At 41.1% G+C, this 24,227-nt stretch overlaps 1 protein-coding gene across 2 annotated transcripts in view; it reads right to left on the reverse strand.

Moving 5' to 3' along the window:
- GRIN2A (glutamate ionotropic receptor NMDA type subunit 2A) overlaps nucleotides 1-4,784 on the reverse strand; it is a 173,304-nt gene extending 168,520 nt beyond the window's left edge. Inside the window, exons 1-3 of one of the 2 annotated variants that reach the window (XM_064672798.1) lie at nucleotides 3,887-4,784; nucleotides 2,879-3,113; nucleotides 1,078-1,500 (exon numbers count right to left, since the gene is read on the reverse strand). In XM_064672798.1, the coding sequence (XP_064528868.1) occupies nucleotides 1,078-1,482 (405 nt within the window). In that variant the 5' untranslated portion in view covers nucleotides 1,483-1,500; nucleotides 2,879-3,113; nucleotides 3,887-4,784. The remainder of the gene's footprint in view (nucleotides 1-1,077; nucleotides 1,501-2,878; nucleotides 3,114-3,886) is intronic. The other variant, XM_064672797.1, reaches the window with a different exon arrangement.
- Nucleotides 4,785-24,227: the final 19,443 nt, after the last annotated feature.

A 24,227-nucleotide genomic window follows, 5' to 3' on the forward strand; every position in this document is an offset into this window, starting at 1 on the left:
CAAAATAATACGTCTGGTCCACTTCCTTTTCAGATGTATTCAGAGAGCTCTTTCCTATTTGAAAGTCATTTATGAGAAGCAATAATATTCCATTAATAAGAAATCCTAAAGGATGGAAATATCAGGAAATAAATTGCGATTAACATTGAAAAGCCTCATGTACTGGAAAACCAGTGACTTCCCACACCTGAACTCTCTATTTTACACCACAGTGGGAGCTCCTCTGACTTTCAGCAATCCACACCAGAGAGCTCAGCCCTGCCTGGTGCTAAGCACCTGCTTCAGGAGCAGCTGTGATCACCACACAACATCAGTGCTGCAGTGCCAGCAAGAATTTCCACAAAATTGTTACAGCATTAAAGAACTTGAGACATGAGTCACTTCTGTCGTTCCAGTCTCACAAGAGATTACATAAAGAGATGTTTTCCAACAAAACAATCTGTCATTACCTCCAGATTTCAGGCAATCCCCTTATGGGTTTGCATGGACTACAGTAGGAAAGTAGAAGCACCCAATTAACAAAAATCTAATTTAATAAATATAGGGAATACAAGAGCTGGTCCAAGTGTGCAAAACTACTTAATTTATAGACTGTAGTGGATCACTGAAGTCTGGCTTAATATTATGGTCCTGTTACTACTGTTGTCGTCAGACACATACAGGTCTATCGCTTGCTATTTCTTGTAAGCACCACAGAACACCTGTTTATGATTTTGGAGATAAGATGTAAAATTATTTCATGAACCTACTATTTTGAGGGTTTTTTTACATCCATGTGCCATATTTGCTCTTAAAATTTCTAGGCTGACCATCATTTAATGTGCTGGAGACTAAAATTTCATTAGGGTTGCTTTTATAGTGTCAAAAAGATGAGTTTCAGGCATGAATCCCAAAGTATTTCCAAGTATGTGAAGAGCAATCAACAAGGATACTGCTATGCATATTTTTTTCTTTTTTTGAAGTACAGAGAGATAATTAGAAACATCTTTTTTGAACTGCTTGTACTGATTACTCATGATAGAGACCAACACACTGAAGTATATTAGACTAGTAAAAGCTTGTAATAACTTTTCCTACCTTATCTGCCATTATCATGGAGGCCCCGCCATGAATTCCAAGAATTGGAATAGAAGTCTGAGATGAAATAAAATCCAAAATCTGAGCTACTGCCTCCTGATCGGTGTCATCTCCAAAAACCACTCCATGGATCTTGGTGCCTGACATCAAGTCACAAACATGTGTTATGATGCTCTTGGGGTCAGTCTGGTTCACAAGAAGGGGCACTACATTGACATCAACAGTCAGGTCTGCTGACATTTCCCTGGTCCAGAGAGCTCTGATATCTCTCTCTGTTATGTACTTGGTCCTTCCCAGAATCACTGCAATGTTCAGGATGGGATAATTTTTCTCTGCTCCACGAACAAGATCCAAAGGCGCCAGAAGAGCTTGGAGTACCAGGAGAGCACAGCCAATTTTCCTCATCTTTGCCAGCTTTGTCCCCTGTAAAAGCGATCACATTGTATAAGAAAAACACAGAGGAAAGAAATATATACTGTAGAACTCCAATGAAGGTTTTAAACAGAGAGCATCTGGGCACAATGCAAACTTTAGCAGCTTTTTATAATGCATTCTTCACCTTAGTTCCAGTTTAAGCCTCTTGTATCCCCTCAGAAAGTTGGCTTGATAATGACAGTATTACAGCTGGTCTCCCACAAGCAAAGTGCTACAAAAAAATGTAGCACAAGTTCAGAGAAAAGATCCATTAACATTCTTCCTGGATAGCCAATAAAATATAAAATTACTGACAATTAAAAAAAAAATTATCATCCTTCTCTTTAACCTTGCTGCACTAAAACAGGTAAAACAGAAATCTATACTCCTTCATCCTGAACATCTATTTAAAATTTAGTCACGGTCTAACAGGGAGAGGTACTTTAGCTCAAAATGAGACAAGTGAGCCAGAAGTCTGCTGGAAACCCCACTCCACATATTCCATACATCTCACAGCATCCCAAAAATCATGCTGGTTTATTTCTGAAGATCTCTCCTAGGCAACTGCTGCTCAAGGAAGCCTACACTGCATTTCTGGAACAGATTCAGAAGCACAATATTCCATCTTAATTCTTCTCCCTCCTTTTATGCAGCATTGACTTGAGCATCTCAGAACTGCTGATCTCGGACACAAAGTTGTCCCTGGTGTTGAAGGGGAGGGTGTTCCATAAATGAGCATCACTGCACTGGTTACCTCATGTCTTCACTGAATCTCTGTGGAGGGCTGAATATAGACAGAGTAGGATGGGGAGAGAGATGAGGCACAGAGGTGATCTGAACTATCTGAAGGAGGGAGAAGAGGGAGAGCAGGTCTGACTCCGCAAGATCTCCCTCTGTTTCTGTGCCCCGAGGGATTTCCACCCCCATAACTGGCTCTCCGCAAGCTGCAAGAAGGGAGTCCCTGTGCCACATAAAGCCAAGCTTGTTGCGGAGCGTCACACAGAACACACTGGCGGGGCTGTCCAATCAGGGGTGGCACTTCTCACATCTCCCCTCTCATCCCGCCAGCCCCATCTCCATCATCAGTCAGAGCCGTCTGCTGCTCGAAACGCGCACCGAGACAAGGGCTGGCAGCACCATCCCCTCCTCTCGGGGCAGGCGAGGAGACGAGCGCTCCACAGACCGCTTACCCGCGCACATCAGCGCCCCTGCGCTGTGGCACTGCGGGCCGGGCTCCCACCCGCCGCCGCAGCAAACCCAACCCGAGCGCCTCGCGTCCCTCCCGACAGTCCCGGGGGAGCCGCGACTATCGCGACAGACCCCCCCCCCCCGCAGCTCCCCGCGCCGCGGCGCTCGGGCGCCCCCCGGCGGGCGCGGCCGCACGTACCGAGCGCCTCAGGAGACGGAGCGGCGGGAGGAGCCGGAGGGGCCGCAGGTGTCGCTGCCGGTGCTGCTGTCGGTGCAGGGCATGTCGCGACCGCGGGCATGTCGCGCCCCTCGCTGCCCGGGCTCAGGGGCGGCCTCCGCGCCGCCGGCCGCACGCGTGATCCCCGCCGCAGCCCGCGGGCGACATCGCATCCCGGGAGGGCAGCTACGCGCACAGGGAGACAGGCGAGGGGGGGCTGGACACGGGGAACGGGACAGAGACGGGGAGAAGGCGTTAGTCAGGTTGCGGGGGTGACAGGGGGGAAAGAAACGTATACTTCAGCCTCATGTGAACAGAAATAAAGTGACTGCGCTCTAAAGTTCCCCCCCTCTCCGCCTTCGCTTAGAAATACATTTCAGCGCTTTGCTAAGAGCCCGCAGCCGTCCGGGAAACGTCCCTCATCCCTATCCAGGTCAGGAAAATCCTGGGCTCCCAACTGCCCGTCTGCTTCCAAGGGAAATAGATGGGTTTGAGCTCTAAGGGAAGAGACGTCCGACCTGGAAAGGGCAGCTAGAAGCAAACTAATTCACATGATCAAGGGCAGGAGTCTTCTTGTCAGGTTCGAAACGAGCATAACCTGGAACACAGCTAAAGCGGTGCGGGATAAAGCTCTTTTCGCTCTTGAAACGGAACAGCTTCATTCCCAATTTATCATAAACAAACCCAGGGAGACACTCTAGCTGAACCCGCCACGGGAAGCCCAATTGCTTTGATTTCCATTCACTATTTCCAGTAAATATGCATAAGGATAGTTCTTCAAGCAGCCCCGGCTAAATGTAGGACGCTGGCGCGCCAGGCAAAGGCAGCCGGCATTCCCTAACTGGTCCTCGGTGCCGGCTGGGAACTAAGAGCCAAGCCCGGATCCGCGGGATCCAGCACCGCTGACATCCCTGCGCGCCTCTCGGAGCCTCCGCGCCCCTGCCCAACTCCTCGGCTCGTACCGGTGCTCCCCAGAAAGGCAATACTTACTGCATTCTCCCTCCACATAGTTCCAGTTTAAAGATCCTCAAAGTCATTTCAGTAGATTCCTTCGCAAACAATGAAGTGGAAAATAGGTCCCTCAGCGCCTGGATTTCATCCTGCAACTTGTTCCCGCCGCAGTAAATAGCAGCCTGGCAGCCCTTCTTTATCGCTTGAAATCCCGCATGATCAAGTTTTAGCAGAGCCATCGCAACTGAGATTCGCTCTTTACTTTTGGCAGGAGGCATTTAAGCGTCTTCATCTTTTTTTTTTTTCCTCTCTTTTCTCTCTTCCCCCCCCCTTTTTTTTTTTACTCGCTGTTCAAAGGGGCAATCGCAATGCTGCCGCAGCAGTTCCCCAGGACGGCAGGCGCGGAGCCCCCCGCGCTGCTCTGAGCTCCTCGGAACTGGCAGCGGCGGTTCCCGGAGGAGCGGCGGGATCCGCCCGGGGCCGCGGGCGCGGCGCTCGCTGCGGGTGCGCGCCGGGGCCGCTCCGCTCCGCCGCCCCCGGCACCGCCGCCCTGCGCTGGCAGGGGCACAGCTCAACGGCCGCCTTGTCAAACCCAGACCAGCCGCGGCTACTTTGAAGGCTCTTCCCCCCCGCTCCTCCCGCCCCGCTCTGCTCTCGCACAGGCACCAGCGAATGAGTCAGACGCAGGCAATCGGGGGAGGGGGTGTCGGATCTGGGGGAGCGGCGAGAACACCAGGCTTGGGGCTCAGGAGTGGCAAACTCCAGCGCTCTGCCCGCATTAGCATCCCCCAGCGAAAGGCTGGTAGCCCGGGAAACCCCAGAGTGTTGTCCTTTCCCTTGATGCAGACGCTGTCAACCAGAAATCCCTGCCGTGGGGCTCAGGGGAATGAATGTGGAGCAGCAGCTCACACACTAAAAGCAGCCCTAAAAGCTCCAGACCGCAGCCAAATACACAAAAAAAGCTCTGTAGAAGTTGGCTCCATCTGGGCATCCCTGATGTTCCATCACCCCTTCGGCTTCACCCATTCCAAAGCCTTGTGCCTGTTTCTCCATCTCCCACTCACCCAGCACAGTCGTGGTGCCAGACCCACCTGGCCTTTGAGCAGTTCTTGCCTCCCAGCCCGCATCACACCCCACCAATACTTTGCTCCACCACGCTACTGTACCTCCTCCCTCTCTCCATGGCTCTCCTGCTTTTTTCTCCTCCTTTCCACCATCCTGCTCCAGCTGCCACAACTTATTTGGTTTAGCACAAATGAATGTACCAGCTAAGTACCACACAGGGGATGGCCTCCTCCTGCTCTATCCTTTACAGCCATATGCACTTCTACACTGAACACTGCAGAGCAGGGCAAAATCACACATTTTGACAGACCCACTCCTATGCCAGAAGAAACTTTTGGGTTCAAGTAGGATAAATGCCAAGCATCCAATCACTGAAGTTTGCTTTTCACCTCATTAAGACACTCAACACCTAGAAATCTCTCCCATAGACATTTAACAACTCATCAGCTTTACTGCTCTTGACAGTCTCTTCATAGAATTCCCCAATAGGTCTATGCCTGTTTTTTTGTCCTCCTTTGAAAGATCTCACCTCCTAACTTATTTAGGGATTACTTCCTCAGACATTGCATTAGTCTTTCTAAGGAAAGCAATTAAGCAGCTACAACTGCCCTTTTTTTTTTTTTAAATGTTTGATGTTTTAATGCATCTCTGCATTTCACCCTTGATGCACACTTTTCCCCTGTAAATATTACAGCCACGTTTGTCACGGTTACTGGAGATGAGGTTGCAGCTCCATCCTTGTGTAAGGGTTATGTCAGTGTTATCATTCAGCAGATTTGTTGGAACAGCAGCAAAAACAGAGATTCAATATCCTCAAATGCAAGCGAAATTCACAATGGTGAAAAAAGTGTGACTCAAACATTAGCATATGTTTAAAATATTAAAAGTGACATGGTGTCTTCAGAAAATACTTATTATACAATGTATGTGTATAACACATACATACATTGACTGAATCTAATTATGTGAGACCAATATAAGAAATACCCAGATTTTCAAACATCAGAGCTATATGATTTTCATTGATCTAAATTTAGAAATAGTTTAGCACTATTTCAAATATTTTTCCTCAATTACTCTTGTAAAAAGTTGTGAAATATCACAATGAACCAGTACAAATTTAAGAAATTAGAATTAAAATAAAACATTAAAAGTTTGCACCAACACAGTGGGACTAATCTTGGCAGTACTATGCAGTCCTCCCAAAAGCCTCACTGTATTCAAGCAGATTACTGCCTACAGAATTGAGTACCTGCTGCAAAATTAGACTGCTGCTTTAACAGACATTCACAGTCCATTTCTAGGTATATTTGAGCAGTTTAATTTGAAGTTAAGGAGCTGCAAATACGCTAAGAAGTCAACTTCACTCAGCAGAAACAAGAAAACAAAACCTGCATTTAAGTGTCTAACCCTTGTAATTTGTGTGTAACAAATACTACATCCCTGCACTTGTGAGAGCAAGTGTTTTCATGGAGAACATTTATTCTGAAAGGCAGATGGATTGATCCCTAAGTGACTGCCTTCTCCATATGGGCAGCTCTGCACTTATCTAAAAGCAGCTACAACACAAGTTCAAGAAGTTTTGGAATCCTTCACTTTTGAGGATATTTTCCAGCTGGGGTTTCCCTACCAGTCCCACCTGCTACATAAAACATGCATTTAAAGGTCAGGAACTTTCTTCTTACTCAGTTCCTCCTAAAATAGTATTAAAATCACAAGAAGGTTTCTTTTTTCTGAAAATTACTTGTTGCAGAGAACACTTGTCAACAGAAACAAGCAGCCAAATTTTCCAGTAGAAGCAATGTTTCCAAAGTGGGGTCTGATGGTCTAGCACAAGGCAGATTTCTGTCTCTGTTGCTGACTCAGTGAGTGACACTGTGTCTGTATCTCTCTCTCCATTTCTTTTACTGTACCAGTTGAAAGGTGCTTAACCTCAGACATGTTAGACATCTAAATTAAAAGTCAAATTCAGTCCCTATAATTCAGGAAAACAACTCTATAATTTTCCTCTTGCTTTTAGAAAGAGTACTGTTAAGTAAGGTAGGTACCATCACCCTTTAAAAAAATATTGTTCTCAGGAAGTGACACCAAAATTAGTCAAGAAAAAGATGTGAACACATTTGATATCACATTACTGCCACTCTGCTTTCAATAGAGGTAGTCTTCATTGCAGAAGCTTAAGACAAATCAAGAGATCTCTAGAACAAATTGTAGATCTGCTCAATAATTCTTGTTACATGGAAACTCCACTACACACAACTTCATGTTTTGTGAAGCAAAATGGTAATGGGAGATTGCAGGTAACTGGCCAGGTTAAGGGAGAGAGGCTCACTTAGAATCCCTCCTGAATTTTAAAATGTTTCCACTTTCAGCAACAAACTACTTTTAAGTTTAGGCATTGCTGCTGTAACCAGTAGCAATTTATTGATACAAATCTTATCTGCCACAAATATCTGAGTTTCATCTACCTTGAGAAGTGTCTCCAGCAAGAATCAAAAGTGACATTGATGCAAAGTCATTTTTTGGTAGCACACAGGATCAAATCTGAAATGAAATCACCTGACTCCACAAAAAACTCAACGCATAGCAAACAAGGATACAGTAACATAAGTGTTCTCTTGGGAGGTTACAAAGTTACTTACATGCTAAATGAACTCCAAGTAAAAATGGGAAAGAACTCAATTGTTTTCAAACTTGCTAAAACATTTTGTCACAGATGGCCCTCATATTGAAAACTGGCTCGGCTCCTCATTTGGCAGTGCTCTTCCTTGCACAATTTACCAAGTCATGCATGAAATGATGGCCTTAAGCTACTCTCAGTTTTGCAGAGGACATGAGCGAGCTGCCACAGAAAAAGAGGAGGCGACATCACTGAGTGGAGCTTGAGGCTGTTACAGCACTTCAGCTTCTCTGCAAACAACCCCCAGCAAGGAAAGAACACCCCAGGGAAGCTCTGCCAGAGTTCCTCCTTTGCACCTCACCTCTGCTCATCTGAGCTATTTGAGATTCACCAGGATTGTGTCTTTGCCTCTTCTGCAATCAGTTTCATGTAACAAATTAATCCTCAGATGTATTTCCAAACTCTGCTGTGCAGTTCCCAAGAGGAATTCTTTTTCTGGGAAGTCACTGAATTAGTCAAATCTAACTTTAAGGGTCAAAACAATTTCATCGTGAACTCTGTAGTTTTTAATTAAAGCTGCTCTATTAACAAAGGGATCTGTGTTACAGCAGGGCAGTCCTGTGAAGACTGTGTCAGTAACAATCCCATTACACATCCCACTGCCTGCACAAGGTCTGGGTTTTAGGGAACTCAGTCAGGTAAATATGTTGTTTAAGGCTGCTTCTCTTCTTCCCTTCCTGCACTCCCCCTTCCCATCACCCATCAACAATTGTGAAATATCAGTATATTTTTAATAAAGTCTAGGAGTACCCAAAAAACCACCTGACCACTGTAGAGCCAATACAGATCGTTCATTAGTACGTAAGACAGTACAGGAACAGTCAAAAATTGCCATTATTTATTTAAGGTCAAAATATGATCTCCTAACCCTCACTGAATTTAGTAACTGAAGTGGCAAGCCTTTAGGAACCAGAACTTTTTAAAATACCATTTGAAGCCTTCTCTTCAGTCACCCTGGGCCATATTAATGTGTCTCTTGTCTATCTGTATCATGGACAGCATGATGAGCCACCTAGACCAGTAGTTACTACCTTGCATTAGTCTGCATAAATGATGCTCAGATCTTCAAGTGTACAATGACAGCAGTAGTTTTGCTCTTGCCTCACACAGAACATTTTCTGTGTCCCCACATTTGAGATGGTCTACCTTTATATAGACTTTCTGCACCTAAAAACCCCTAGGTATGTAGCTGATGTTTATTTTCAAAGTCTTACCAAAAATTTGTTCAAGTCAGGGGTTTGAACTCTTGATTACAGAAGAGGCAAAGAGAATCAGGCCTATCACTCTGATCTTTTGATGAAACAATACACCTGTATTAGGTATTCAAGGGGCTGGACAGACTTACTAGGTTTTAAAATACTACTTGGAAAAATACCTTATGAATCTTGAAGATAGTTGAGTCTTACCAATATTAGTATTATTTGAAAATCAAAGTTCCATGGAATATTATTTCATTTAAAATTTGATTCAACACAAAGAAAATGACTATTTATGACTGACAAGAGCCAGCAGTGACCTCTCACACATTGTTCATTGGTGGTACTTGTTTGCTAAAAGAAAGTTGTACTGAGTGGGAAGCACCAAGATGCCTACATTGCATCTGTTTCTCAGTGCCTCACTAAGCAAATTTTTGCTTAGGGAGTTGAGACTTTTCTAAATCCAGAAAACCAAAATTAGTAAAGGTCAATGGAAGCTTCTTATCCCTGCAAAGTTACCTCAGCTCTAGCTGGAAGATATTTTTAAGATGAGTAGTATGTTGCTCCTTGCATCCAACCCATTTCTCGATTGTAGGCACCAGCTCTATTAAAACTAGGTGCTAAAGGCTTTTGAGACATCTGAGCCAGCAGGAATAGATCCAAGATAGAAAAATCCCCCCTTGAACTTAAATTACAGTTCCACATGATGAGTCAGAGCCTTCTGTCACCTATTTCTGCCATACATGCTACATGGCTTTTGTTCACATACAGGAATGCTACTGAGCTGCTTCAGTATTAGTTTTCTGTAAAGTGCAATTGTCATGGTGGTTCTAAGTCCTGCATCATTTAGTCTGCTCTTGCTCCAGAGGAACCCCATTTGTTGCTTTCTATAGAAACAGCCTTTTCCCAGCCCAAGGAGAATTCTGGGCTACAGTAATAATAATCACAACTGCAATTATAAACAGACCTAATTCATTTCATTCTATTGTATTTTCAGACCTTGCATGGCTTAATCTCACTGTTGGGAACAATGAACAAGATAAAGGGCCTTTAAATAAAATAACATATTAAAACACGTTTGTCTCCTACCTAAAATGCAGGCTTAGCTTACCCAGATGACCACATTTCTAGGAACTGATACTCAAATCAAGTACCACAGTTCTGGCAAACTCTTTCCAAGAAGAGCAAATGCCACTTCACCCACCACTAAACTCTCGTCTGACAGGAGCTCTTAAGCTTAAAAGAACTGGCTTCTTCTTACAGCAGGGGAGGTAAAATTGGATGGAAGAAGGAAGGATTCAAAGAATTTTTTCAGGTTGCTAGAAACTGAGAAATTGTCTGCTCACTTGTCTATCTGCAAGGTAACTCATGGAATTAATCCTTAGGAGGAGACATGGCTTTTGCTTGTGGTGGTTTTTGTACTGTCAAAAGATACAGGTTTAAACAGGCCTTTTCCCACAAAAGTTACTGTCAACAATCCTATTCTTCCCTCCTCTCCTCTCCTAATGAGACACAAGAAAGTAATTAATTCCTGTATAAATTCTGCAAAGAGAGGTCAAGGACTGGGAAGCTCCTGGTTCTGCAGGTGACACACAATACATTCAAAGTTGCTTTAAAAAAGAATTTGAGTTCAGAGGCTGAGAGTAAGTGAACCCTACACCTGGGAGCCTCAGTCACAGCAGGAAGGAGGATGCTGAGCACAGCCTTGCCTTGCAACATTCCTGCACTCTGATCTTTCCAACCTGGTTCCGCATCCAAGATGGTTCTGTCCACATTCAATGACACAAGTAACTTCCACAAAAGAAATACAGAAACCAAAAGCAAAAAAAGTAATTTTTTCCAAATTATGAGCCTTCTATGACTTACTAGAATGACTTCATAAACATGACTTCATTAGAGCAACTTAAATGGATATGAATTAAATGTAGGCTTACATTCTTTAAATTGAGCTCAACCAGTTTTTGAAATACCATCTGCTAAACAACAGCACTGATATATCAGTGCAAGTATAAAACTCCTTAAACTCAAGTATCTGTTCAAGTATGTATTATGAACTAAAAATATCCTCAGTTTTGCTTTACCTGACCGTCTGTGTACTGTGCACACATTCAATGACATTCAAACTCTTGAAGGGTTAGGGTTTTTTTAGGCAACAGTTATATATAAGAATCATCTAAACAAACATTTTAAGGTATTTCACCAACCTATTGAAAAAAATTGGTCCCAGACCCACTTTCTGGAATTAATATTAAATTGCTTAATTTTTTTAAGCCAATTAACTTCAATCTCACTTGGCAGACGATTGTGTGCCATCTACCCTCACACAACTATTTCTGTTCCCACCAGTCCTTTCTATCACACAGATTCCAAAATAACCGTGATATATGTAGGAACAAGAATATTTCTCTAGTTTAAAGCCTGCCAGATCTTATCTTTCATCTGCAAAGATCAGACAGATTTCTTGCTTTCTTGATTTTAGCCAGAAAGCTAAAATGATGGAAGGTGGTAACCAAAAAGACTTTCTTCTTCGACTGCCTTGCTAAGTGGGGAACAATGTCTTGTTCCAAGGTACAGAACACTGGACAGGGGTTCATGAGCTACTCCATCTGTGTTTCCCTTACATAGACTCATATCAAAATGCACAGAACATACAGAGTGTTTGCAGGACAAACAGCATGTGCTTATGCAGTTTCACAAGTTACAGGTAAAGGATATAGTTGTTTTATGTCAAGTAAGAAATTTCAAAACACACTGGGTTTATATTCACCTCAAGTACTAAAGTAATAACTGCTTGGCTTCATTAATCTCACTGTTCTAGTTCATCACAGATTTATTTCGTGGTTCCAAGTTTTCCTTGATGCAAGTCTGAAAAACTTTAAACATCATATTTTTTTTACCAATTGACTTTTCATCTTCACTGGTTACCAACATTCATCCTTGAAAGCAGGTGTAAGAGCTGTTCATCCCAAACACTTCAAGGTTCAAAAACAAAACGAAAAATAGACTCCACGTTTAGTCTTTGCAGATTTTCTCATCTTTCATTTTTATCCCAGCTGAACAAAATGATCATTTTAATGCCACTAATTCCTAGACTGGCTGTTTACTCCAGGAGTGAGTTATAAAGTTGACAGGGGGGTAATTTTTTCCTCAATAACCCCATTTGGGGTATGGGCCAGAGACATCTTAATGCTCTGAACTAGAAGTTGGCTCAGTTTTCAGATAGGAGGCACGGAGTGGGGTTTAAGCAGTTAATTTGAAAATGTCTTTCTATCATTTACAAGGGATCTGGTGGTGTCTTTTACCTTCTTTGAGCCTTTATCAGCTTCACTAGTTATCAGTATTCACACCTGCATAAAGACAGATTTACATTCTCTGCAGTTTCTTGTTCTTCAGAGGATTATCAGCTCTTACAACTTAACTACGCTACAAAAAGTGATCATTGTCTTCTGTGTATCTGTAGAAGGATAACCAGATTTAGCCTCAAATTTAAAAAAGTTACAACCTTCCCTTCATTCCCCCACACACCTTATTAGCAAAGTACATGAGTTAAGAAACACAATGAAAACCTGAAGACCATCTGACTATTTCTGTGCACTAAGTCACCTTCCCTGTACAATTGAATGAGTAGCAAAGGAAACTTTTTTCACATCAGGAACAATGAGCCATCTTGTTTGGTCTTGACCCAAAAGAGATGCTCTCCAAGAATCTTTGTGGGGCATAGTCTGAAGGAAAAAAGAACACTCAGCTATCCTCTTAATGACAGAGACTTTTATTCCTTAAGAGATCACCTAAATAATCCCTATACAAAACTAGTACACATTTGCTACCTCAAAAGACATTGTCATGCACAGTGTAATGTATATACTCTAAACACAACATCAGGCAAGATTGCTGAATAACTGACAATTCCTTTTATCCAACCAACCATAATAGGTCTATGAAGGTTTGGTAGTTTCAACCCATGTTAAGGTTTCATATTTCTTTCTTACAAGCTTTGAGATAATCTGCTTCTCACCTTGATATAATCATATGTTTGGTCTGTGAATTGTTCACTCAGTGCAGTAGAAGGTCCAATGCCTTCACAGGTACAACAGCACTTTGGTAAACAAAAGTGTATTTTGCTCCCTGAAGTTCAATTAATTGGTGACTTCAACCTCCTCTCAAGATGATCAATTAAGGCACTTAGACTGCTGAATTAGGAGAGCATGGGCAGCAACAGAGCTCAGTTTCTAGAGACAAGTGAATAGTATTTTCTCAGACTGTTTTCCAAATAAGATAATTTTATAAATATACAGAATAAACACACATTTGATCTGACAAATCAGCAGAGATCCAGAGCCTTTGATTTTATATATAGATCCATAAAAGACACTAGCTTACAATAGAACAGAGCATTAAATCAAAATTCTAACTGAACTTATAAACATTATAGTATGAAGCACTCAGTTTCTAAAAGAAAGACTAAAAAGGTAATAAATGTCTTCCCTAAAAGCCAAGTGATTAATCTTCTATAAAACCAGTAGATATTTTACTGATAAACTGCACCAAGAGGATTGCTACAGAAAAGAACTGTTCCCCTTATATTTCTTACATCAAAATTATTTTTTATGTCTTCCCAGAGAGGGGATGGACAATAATAACCTGATTTACCATTTAAAATAATGGTCTGATCTGACAGTTTTTCACCCGTACCAAGATGCAGCCTCAACCCATATAGCCATATCTCAAGAAACCATGCCCTGCTGCAGCTAAATAAACACACTAACCAGTGTCACAAAGATACATTCTAGTGACTACAGAGAATGGCAAGAACCCAACACATCTCAAGAAGTCCGTGCAGACTGAAACAGACTGTACGTGTATCATCTCTGAAGCACACAATTGTTAATCTAGCTATATGAAATCATGTCTATTCTTAGTATTGAGTACATCACCATATAAAATGCTCCTCTTGAAGTGTCATATGCTCAAAATAATCTACTTCATTCACAAGAGCTTCTGAATAGTTAAAGCTCTTGCTAAATCCCAAAATTCCTCTGTGTCTACTCTTATCAAGCTGAACAGCATCCCAGTGTTCGACCTCCCTCTGAGAAAAGGAAAGGGAACAGCAGGATATAATCCACTCCCTAAAATGGATGGAGAGATAGTCTAGAAGGCAAAGGATGTTAGAACTACTCAAGGGGACAAGAAGCAGCTCCACACGTTGTCTTGAATGGCAATTCCCTAACAAATGCCAGGTGCCACCCAACTACAGCAGCCTTGCATGAGCACAGAGCCACTGCCTGCAGCACCTTGTCCTATAGGAAAGGTGAACTTGGAGTGTGGAAACAGCTCTTTGAGCAGTTGCCATGCCTTCCAACTGCAGCACAGGAATGACTAAGGCTCGTTAAAACTGCACAGGTTGCTGGTAGAGTCATTGCTACTAATTCCACGCAGTGAGAATTCCTCTGTTCCTCTATGGCGTAAGTGCCACTCTCCAAGTCTTCTACTTTTGCAGGCAGCAGGGAAGTGATATGTTGAGACGTTAAAACACATTCGAACCAAATGCTTGAAATTGTCTCAGAATAAGTTTAAAATCCAGGCCTGCAACTGTACTGCAGTTTCTCACTTGGATTTAGAACATTCATCCATAAAGTTTCCTGGTCAGCCGGTTCACTATAAATCCTTCGGCATGAGCTAAGGAAAAATTTCTCTGTGGTTCTGTCCAGCTGCCAAAGAAGTCAAGTTCAGAATGATACCAAACACATGACTGGGGCATGTCTGCTCTCAGAGCAAAATTTTAGGCACTATATAGAAGAATTCCCCCCATCTGCACTAATATTTGCAGAGTATGAGTCGGGTAGAACACCAAGGAAAACAGATTATTGCAGTCAGCTGCATCGTTTTGCAAAATATAGTCTATTCTGCATGAAACAGTCCAAAGTTACATTAAGCATAAGCAAGTTATTTTAGTTTGATTCTGCATGGAAACTACATTCAAAACTGGGTTGAAGATTTCCAGTGCACAGCTATATTTATATTGTTTACACAAAAACTGTTTGAGAAGCTATCCACATAGTGTCCACATCAAATTACTTTGGCAAGGTACGATCTGCAACTACTCTTGGGTCATTAGCATGCAGCCCTGATTACCTGGTAGACACCTAACCACAGGAAAGGAACACAAATCACGTTACCTCGCACTGATTTAAAGATTGTTACCGGTGTAGTGTGATGTAAACTGACAGTGCATTGCAGCTCCAGCACTGCATTGCATCAGAGGTGAAACAAGCAGGCAAAGAAGCAGATAAGAGCTAAGAATAGCACAGTTAACTCTTCTGAGATGGTCACAGTAAGTAGCAAACAGAAATCAGGCAGAGCATAGACAGCATTGAAGAAATCCCCTTGTTTAGGTCTCCACCAGACTCACCTTGGGGCACGGGGACATTTACAGAGCACAACAGCCATGCAGTCACAGCAGGTGTGCACATGGACTGCCTCCAAGTGCTCTGAAGAATACACACAAGCAAAACCAATTGCACATGATGCTTCCCTTCTTCCCTGACCCTGGTAAAGAAACCACGTCTCAAAACCTTTCTGAATACAGAGCAACATTTCAGTTCACTGCCTGGAGTTTTGAGGTTTTTTTGCTTTGGCAAATGCAGCCTTGGGATTGCTTTACCTCTGATGCTTTTCTAATCAGTTTGTGAAGGCTGTGGGTGTGTTCTGTGACCCTGGTCATCTATGAAAGAGCATTTAGTTTGTAAGTGGACCTGTACCTTCTTTCCCTTTAAAAGTTTACAACTACATCACTGCCACAGCCTGCCTGGAAATGTCTGGAGGGGAATAAAAACAAAGGACACAAAGCAGATATTAACTCTCTGTATCACTTTTCTCTGCTCTACATAGAGAGAGCTTGAATCAGGTTGTTCAGATTTTGGCTGCCATTCCCAAAGTCATAACTGAGTTTGTACTTTCATTTTCTGATATAAAAGTTTTAAATTCCTGCAATTTTTTTCTTTATGAGATTTTGAAGAAAGATTTGAAAAGGAACCCAAAGTATAGACAGAGCAAGAGGGATCTCACTGGAATACAGGCTTCAGCTATTTCACAACATCTTGTCAAGGGTCAGTACCATCAAATGTGACAAACCAACTCTGCTTTGTATGACAAGACAGAAGAATTGTTTTACCAACCACTTTTATCCAACATTACTCCCACTGCTTCAGCACTGGGACCATGGATTAACTTCAGTGGGTCTGAGTTTGCACAGCAGTCCCAGCTATTCCCATCACTTTAAATAGGTGAAAAGGCACTAAGCAGAAGGGAAAGATGCTGCAGCACACACCCAGAATCCAACCTGCCTATAGATCCCAACTCTTCCACATCACATCCTTCTCCCACCAGCATAGGAGCATTTTGGTTCATGTAATCATTACCAACCAAATCTGTGTTGCCTTTGAAAAAAACATTTCAAACTCATGGCTGAGAAAAGCTAATTGATCTCTGTGCAAAAGTCAGGACAGAAAAGAAAAATTTGATGTGTGAAACTTAACTAGAGGTGTGTCCCCCACTTGTTGTGTTTCAGCATCTCACCATCTCTCAGTATAGTTATCCACAGAACACTTGTGATGGAGAAAAGGGATAAATGTTTTTCCATCAGCTTTCTTGGTGATGAGTCAGTCTTTTTTCCTCAGCCTCTTTATCCTTACATAATATTACATAATAATATAGAGCTGTTCTGGTTCCCATCAAGGAATATCCTGTATGTTTTTTAAACACATTGAAGCAGATTTACTTTGAAGCTTTGAATTGTTTGTAGCTTCCCCCAAAAGAACAACTTCAAATAATGCCGTGTAAATGAAGGATATTTTGTGTTCAGTGGTTAATGCCAGATAGGAAAACAATTTTAAGCCAAAGCTTTACTTTGAAGGAAATGCCAGGAAATTAACCTTTAAATGGATATCTAAGCAAGATAACATTGTTTCAGAAACATTAGGCCATCGTGTAACAACTGGACAATTTCAATAGGATTCAATAGCAATATGACACCTTTGACTGACCCAAATCTGTATCTACTGATTAAATAAGTGGCCAGAAAAAATGTCCCAGTTCTACTCATAAGTAGAACACATTAAAAACTTGTCAATTTATGTACCCCTTTTATTGTCCTGACTCCTCAAGAGAGATGCTGGTCCTGTAGGATCCCAGTGTTTCCAGAGAAGGCTCCTCTGCCTTCCTCATTAAGTATTTTGAGCAGATCAGAAAGGATTAATTACAGTTAATCACTAAGAGGACACCACAGCATTTATCTTACAAGCCTTACTACCTGGAAGCACAACCCTTTTATGCACTGACTATTAAATACCTTTCTCCATCAGGGCATTTTTGGGAACATTAACCACTGACTGATATCAAAGGGGATGAATAAACAAAATTGAACTTAAATATAGTAGTTGTATAGGGAACTTACACTTTAAATTATAAAAATATTCCCCAACAAATCTATGACAGGTCCTATGTCCCAGGGAGAGAACACATAATTTGTACAACATTTCAGTGGACAATGATCTCCATGTTAAAGCCTCAGATCAACAGATGCTTGAAAATTTGAACGTGCTACTGTGACATTGCAAGTATGCAAACTGAAAAGAAATTCAACATTTTATTTTAATCAGCATAGTCATATTTTAAATACAGCCCCGATATCAGCAACTCCAACCTCATCACAGAGGGGGCACAGGCTTGGTTTATTTAAAACATTTTCATGGATACTACCAACACATATGAGTATATTTAATTGTTTTAAGGTGTAATCAAAAGAAATTCATCTACCAATGAGCAGATTCATTTAATGCAGTGACACTAATAAACCACTGTACAGTGAAGGAGGTCTCTTTGCTAAGTTTATTTCTGCTCTTTGCAAGCTCCAACAGTATTTGTAGATGTCACCATCCTGCACAAATTGAAAGGTAAATAAGCCATCAGGAACTACCAATGCTTAAAGCTGCTTGAGAAGGTCTGCACTGCTTCATTTGGAAAGAACAGTAATTTGTTCTCTCAGCTCACAAGATGCTGGCTCTTTTGTTTGTAATGGATTATTCCCATCTCTCCATACTTGAAAAGTTGCATTTAGGGTTTTTTTTTTTTTTGTTTTGCCCTAGTTTCATTATTATAAATTATTACATCTGAATCAGCTTCTGACCTAGATCTTTAAAAATGGATATTTCCAAGCAGGAATTCAGAGCTCACATATTTCCAGTGACAGCCACAATTCTGGGACACAAACTTAGATTAATACAGAGATGGGGGGGAAAGTATTGGGAAGTGGGCATTGACATTTCTTGCAGCTAATCTGAAACTGAAAATGGAGAACCAGTAAACACAAAAAACACTGTTCATAATGAAGAAACAGGCAAAATCAGCTCATAAACCAGCTGTACTAAATAGCTGCAATCCAGAACATTGCATTCAGGCCACATGGAAGAAATCTCTTTGCTCAGCAGGAATGAGAAAAGGTCTACAATAAGAGCCTTTTCTTGTTTACAAAACCTAAATCACACATGACTAATTTTCAGGACTAATAAGACAGCAGAAACAGTCACCTAATGGTTTGTTCAGAACCCCAATTTTCATCAGCTGAAAAGTCCATTTCCCTACAATCAGTTACAATACCCAGCTGATCAAACAGATGGATAACAGGCCATTCCCAGCCCATTTCCATGATATGCATTCTCCTGGTCTATAAATAACCAAGTAGGGACACCTGCTTCTTGGCAGTGCAGCAGAAATGCCTCTATTCTCTTCTACTTTCATTGTGTTCATTACAGACAGGGATAAAAAGGCATAAACAATTAAACCATAAAACTTTTTCCTTTCCAAGACAACACAAATTCTGCCACTGCGGCCTCAGTACAACTGGGAAACAACATGTGCCATCCATTCACTTGACTGAAAACTAGTCACCATCTCCCAAATTAAACATACTCTGAGGGAATTCATGCTGGGCTTTTTTTTACTTTTATTTTACAGATTCTCCTTCTGGTAATTGCACTGAAATCACTACTAAAGTGCTACTTATGCTTCAAGTATGCAGATTTGTTCTACTACATGTTACAGATTTAAAAAGCAAAACAAGTCAGAAAATGTCATACTGCAAAAAAAAAAAAATCTGGAGAATTACTCCAGCCAATTCATTCATTCCTTCTCAATAAAAATTCATAGGAGCCTTCCTCGAGGGTGAGAGGATGGATAATTTCTGGTGGACCTGCCAAAGGCGACTGCAGCCTTCTGTTGTGGGCACAAGCAAGCTGGTAAAGCAACCTGCTCTCCCAGGAGTCATTAGGATTGTCATTTATTCAGCTCTAAACAACTCCCCCGTGTCTGTGTGAAACTTAAGAGCATCAAGTGGAAGAGCACCTGAAATCCACTGGGCACAGGCATTTGGAGGAGAGGAAAATGGTTCTGCCACTGAACACAGATGCATTTAAAGAAGAATGTTTCAGCTACACGTGTCCCACAGCAGCTTTTGGACAAGACAAAGAGGCAATATTCTTTCACAATGCAGACTAACAGTCAGCACTATCTGCCAAAACCCCTTTCCATTATCTTTATTCATTTTATTCCAACCACTTGTACATTTTTTGGAGATCTTGATGAAGTAACTCCTCCCTCTCAAGATTTGCAACCTCAAAATCCATCAGTCCAGTTTCTTAAAGGATCTCATCTTCCACTCAAACATCTTTTTACTGTTTGAAAGAAATGCATTTCTTTCCAACTCCCTAACACCACTTTTTTCAATTTGTTTCCATTACAAGCTAATCACAACTTCATTTTCCTTCTGGTTTGATTTCCTCTCCTAGGCATTCTCAGTATCTACCCCCCCCTCTCACTTCACAAGAGAGAGAACATAGCAGAAATTTCTCAACAAGCTGCTGTTCTGGAAAATACATGTTTCCATAGGGAATACCAGCTCTAATAAAAAAAACAAACAAACAAACAAACAAAAAAAATCAAACAAAATCCACACTTCTGAATTCCCAATCAGAAACAGAAAATGGCCCAAAAAATACAACATTTTACTGACAGTAATCTGAAATACAAAACCTCTGACTCAAAGCCTCAGTTTACATAATGCTGAAGACCCTGGCTCCCAGTTTAAGAGCTTTGGAAGAAGGTGGTTTATCTCCACACAGAACAAGAAAAAAGTAACAAAGTCTGAAACCAAATTAGGCAAAATGAGAAAGCTTCCTGTCTTGTTACATGAACAGTTAACTATGATTTGAAAAGAGAAGAAAAAAGGAGGACCTAGGAGGGAATAATCAAACTCCACACTCTTCACAGCCAATACAGTCATGAAGAATTCAGTCTTCACTAGTGACTCACATGAGTCTCCCTATAATCCCACTCTTGCCTTCTCCAATGTTCTATGTCCTGCATCTGTCTCTATGTGTTTTATTAATTATTAAAATTTTATTAATTATTTTCTAGCACATATTTATTTCACTAGTATACAAATAAATGCAAGTACATTGAATAAGCTGCAGATCACTATTTCCATGTTTGCTTCCCAGCTCCAGCATTTGGTATCAGAAGGTGCCCTCAGACAAACCTGTCACACACTTAGAACCTGAGTCATTACTGTCACCACTTGGGCTGCCAGGCCAATTCCATGCAAAATTAAGTGATAATGCAACTAAGCCCCTTAAGACTAACTAAGTTTAAAAATAGGAAGCATACATTCATTAACACCACCAACAATGGCATTAGACCAATCAGCTCAGATTCACAGATTAGTGCCTTTCAATCTGCAAGGAATTCTGGCTGAATCCTGGTTCAAGAACAACAGCATTACTCCATATTGCAAAATATGGGCTTGGTTTTTCTGCTTAACTGTTTGAGCAAAGAGTAAGTCTTTTACCTTCAACAGTGTCATTTAAGAAATGAAAAACGTTACTGTTTTTACCAAAAAAACCCAAAAACCTGTAAGTGTGTCTCTAGACTGATTAATAATTATATTGAAAGTTTAAATGCTCAGATTTTCACAGCTGCAGAGCATGAATGTCATGGTTAGCAGTCAGTTCAGGTAACTGTGATTGCTTTAAACACTCCTGATCCAGCACTGATTCAGCAGCACTAGGAAACATTTACTTACCACTAAGGCAGTTGTGAAAAAGGTATGAACCATTCTAATTAATACTTATTCATCACTACAACATAGATACAAAAAGGCACTTTCAAATGTTTGTTTTCCAGCTCTGTACATTTTTAATGACTTCTTTAGCTTTTCTAAATTAATTTCAAAGGTAATTTCCAACCTACATTCAGTATGTCCTTGTGGTCATAGCTGAAATAACATTTTAAAATGAGGTGAATAATGCCCTTCAGTGATGACAGCGCTGAGCACTGCCCTGGTCCACGATTCACAACACAGACCAGGCTGCAGCTGAATTTCCACTACATCCTTGTCATGCTGAGGACACACATAGTAAATTGGGCAGCTTCTCTATTTTATTTGCAGGACACATAATAAAGCAAAGGGAATTAATTTACATTGCCCATGGATTTCAGTCCCTACTTTCCCTCTCACTTGGACACACTTACCTACATGGAGAGGTACCAATAAAGCAAACTCACTGAAAAAGGTGAGTGAATTAAAGCTTCCACAGTCAAGCTGTGCAGTAAATGATACAGCAAGAGAAACCTAAGGATGCATCTCTCAGCCCCATACCCATCCAGGCAAAAAAATATTAGAAGTCACACTTAGAGTATTTATATTTTTGCTATGTACAGTTTGAGGCAGTAGAACTCAGTATTTCAAATCAGAGCTGCTTCTCAAATTCAATATAAATTTCACCTGAAATAACAAATGAAATGTGACACTTTGAGATTTCTATACACCCTTTCTAGGAAATGACTTATATTTTCTCTAGATCAGATTTTATTTATTTTTCAGGCCATACCTTACTTGGGTCATGATTAGATTTGTTATTTTTTTGTTGTATATATTTCCCTGGGGGAGGGAGGGGTGGATATTGTCTGGATCTGAAGTTGTGACGTTCACCTATTCCAATAAAAAGAAACAATGAAGATTTCCACCGCTGCTTATTCAAGAATTAACAAAGCTTGGATTCAAAAGAACTCTGATATTCAAGAGATCCCAATTATAAACTCATGCAAAGTCCAAGGAAGGAGTTGGACTCAATGATCCTTGTGGGTGCCTTCCAACTCCATATATTCTGTGATTCTATGAAATTACCTAATAATTCACATTCATGGCTAAGCCCCCAAATTTGAGGCCTGATCTAAATTTAGTAATTTGCCTCACTTTGCTATGTATTACTTTTTTCCACATGCTTCATTCTGTGGCTGGCTACAGTATAGCTGTTTTTCACATGTGAGTGTTAATTACAAATTGACATTCTTCCAAATGCTGTATCAAGACCTTTAAGAGGCATGTCAGAAATGACTCTTATATAAAGCATTCATGAGACTTGCACAAGGTGTAAGAGCAATGGATTTCTGTGTATCAAACAGATGTTTTCTATTAGTATGAAAAGGAACATAATTTAGGATACATTAAAATAAATATTTAATTAATTACTCTGATATTCAGTTGTCTTTAGTAAAGGGTTAAAAATCAACATCTTTCCCAAACTTCCTCCTCTTGTCCCCGTGCCCACAAACCCACAGTTTCAAGGAACTTTAGAGCCTTGTGTAAATACCATAGAAGTAGCTCTTACCTGTGGAAAAAGCTGCACCACACACATTTTGGAGATTAGATTTCCTTGACACTTGGTGGTTTTAAAAAGAGTGGGAAAATACTTTAAAAACCCCCAGAGTTAGAAAGCCTCAGTTTTGTCTACAGCACACATTACAACTTCAGGAATCTGGTGTACAGGATACTCAAAAAAACACATTACAAGTTGTGCAACAGTAAACTCTCAAAGCTCATTTAATCTCCAGTGAATTTCTATCACAATGGTTAACTCCACAAATACTGTCATTAACATTTACATCCTCAGAGCAAAATCAGAGCTCGGGCAAAGGACAGAGCAGCACAACAGAAGGGGTCAAAAACTGAACCCTCTACGTTTTGAAGAACTTAAAGGCATAAAAAAATCCTGCTGAAGGTTGATGACTGAATGCTTTGAACTTCTCCACTCAGAAAAGAAAATGGATGGGAGAAAACTACAAAGGAAATTTCATTTCTACATCAAAGCATCTCCACTGCTCCCATGCCCTGAAGTACATCACAGCAACCAACCCCATCTGAAGTACTCAAGTCCAAGCAGCCACTGGTTCCTTCTAGAATCATGGAAACATGAAGCTGTTATTCCTGATACACTGCAATTCTCTATTTACACCCCAGAACTCCAGCCTAGTCTCCCATCAGTCACCTCATCCTTAGCTCCAATCTTTGAGCAGCAAGTTAATCTGTAAATGAACTGCTTTATTTTAATTCTGAGGCATTAAGATGAGTCAAGCAGGTTGGCAGACAGTCAGTTTTTCACTGACCTGTAAGCACAACAGGAATTTTAATACCCACTTCACTCATTTAGCTGACCCAATCCTCAATAGCACACTTACTAATTACAGTTTTAAATCCTACAAAGCAGTTTATCGTTTGTTATAATAGCCCATTACAAACACAGAGCTGTAGCATTGGACATTTTTGGAAAACTGCCTCACTACCAGTTTTTCAGAAAGTATCTGCAGTTCTTCCATAAACATTAAAGCATTATTCTCCTCTCACAGTACATTAAGGAAGGGTATAATTAACTCTGTATCAAAAGCACTGCCAGGGTCTTCAAGACTGGTTAGCATTTTTGAAATATTCAGAATTTTTCCTAAAATTGAGATCTCTTTTAGTGCATCTCCAAACAGGCTCTCAAGAAATGAAAACACAGAAGAATCACAATTTGTATTTCAAAAAGCTCCTACCATGTCCAGATTAAATTAACAGAGATCAGAACAGAGATGTCAAGAAAGCAAAAAGCATAAACAAGAGAATGCAAAAACTATTTATGGACTGTCTCTTCCCTGCACAATTTAAAGGAAAAGGTACTTTTAATTGTCTTCTGTTTCTCACTTTAGAGAATGTAACTATCAGGGCACACTCAATATTGAGTCTCAGGGGTTTATGTTTGAGTTTGGGATTTTTTTCCTCCCTGTTATTGACATATATAGGAAGACTAAAATCAACCTCCCTTTAAATTTAGGTGCTTTCTCTTCAACCACCCTCAGATATTAGAGAAAAGCACCCTAGCAGGGCAGTCAGCCAGCAAACAGGAGTTGTGAGGATGAAAAGCCCACACCTCCCACCTGCCATGGGAGCACCTCTGTCCCAGGCTGCAGCCTGGGCTGAGCTCAAAACTGTTCAGCAAGATCCTGTTGGTCTGTAGCAAAACCAGCAGCGTTGCCATTGCTAGTCAGGGATCCCAGGCTTTGCATTAACCCA

The sequence above is a fragment of the Pseudopipra pipra genome, chromosome 16 (assembly GCF_036250125.1).
Source record: "Pseudopipra pipra isolate bDixPip1 chromosome 16, bDixPip1.hap1, whole genome shotgun sequence".
NCBI classification, from domain to species: domain Eukaryota; kingdom Metazoa; phylum Chordata; class Aves; order Passeriformes; family Pipridae; genus Pseudopipra; species Pseudopipra pipra.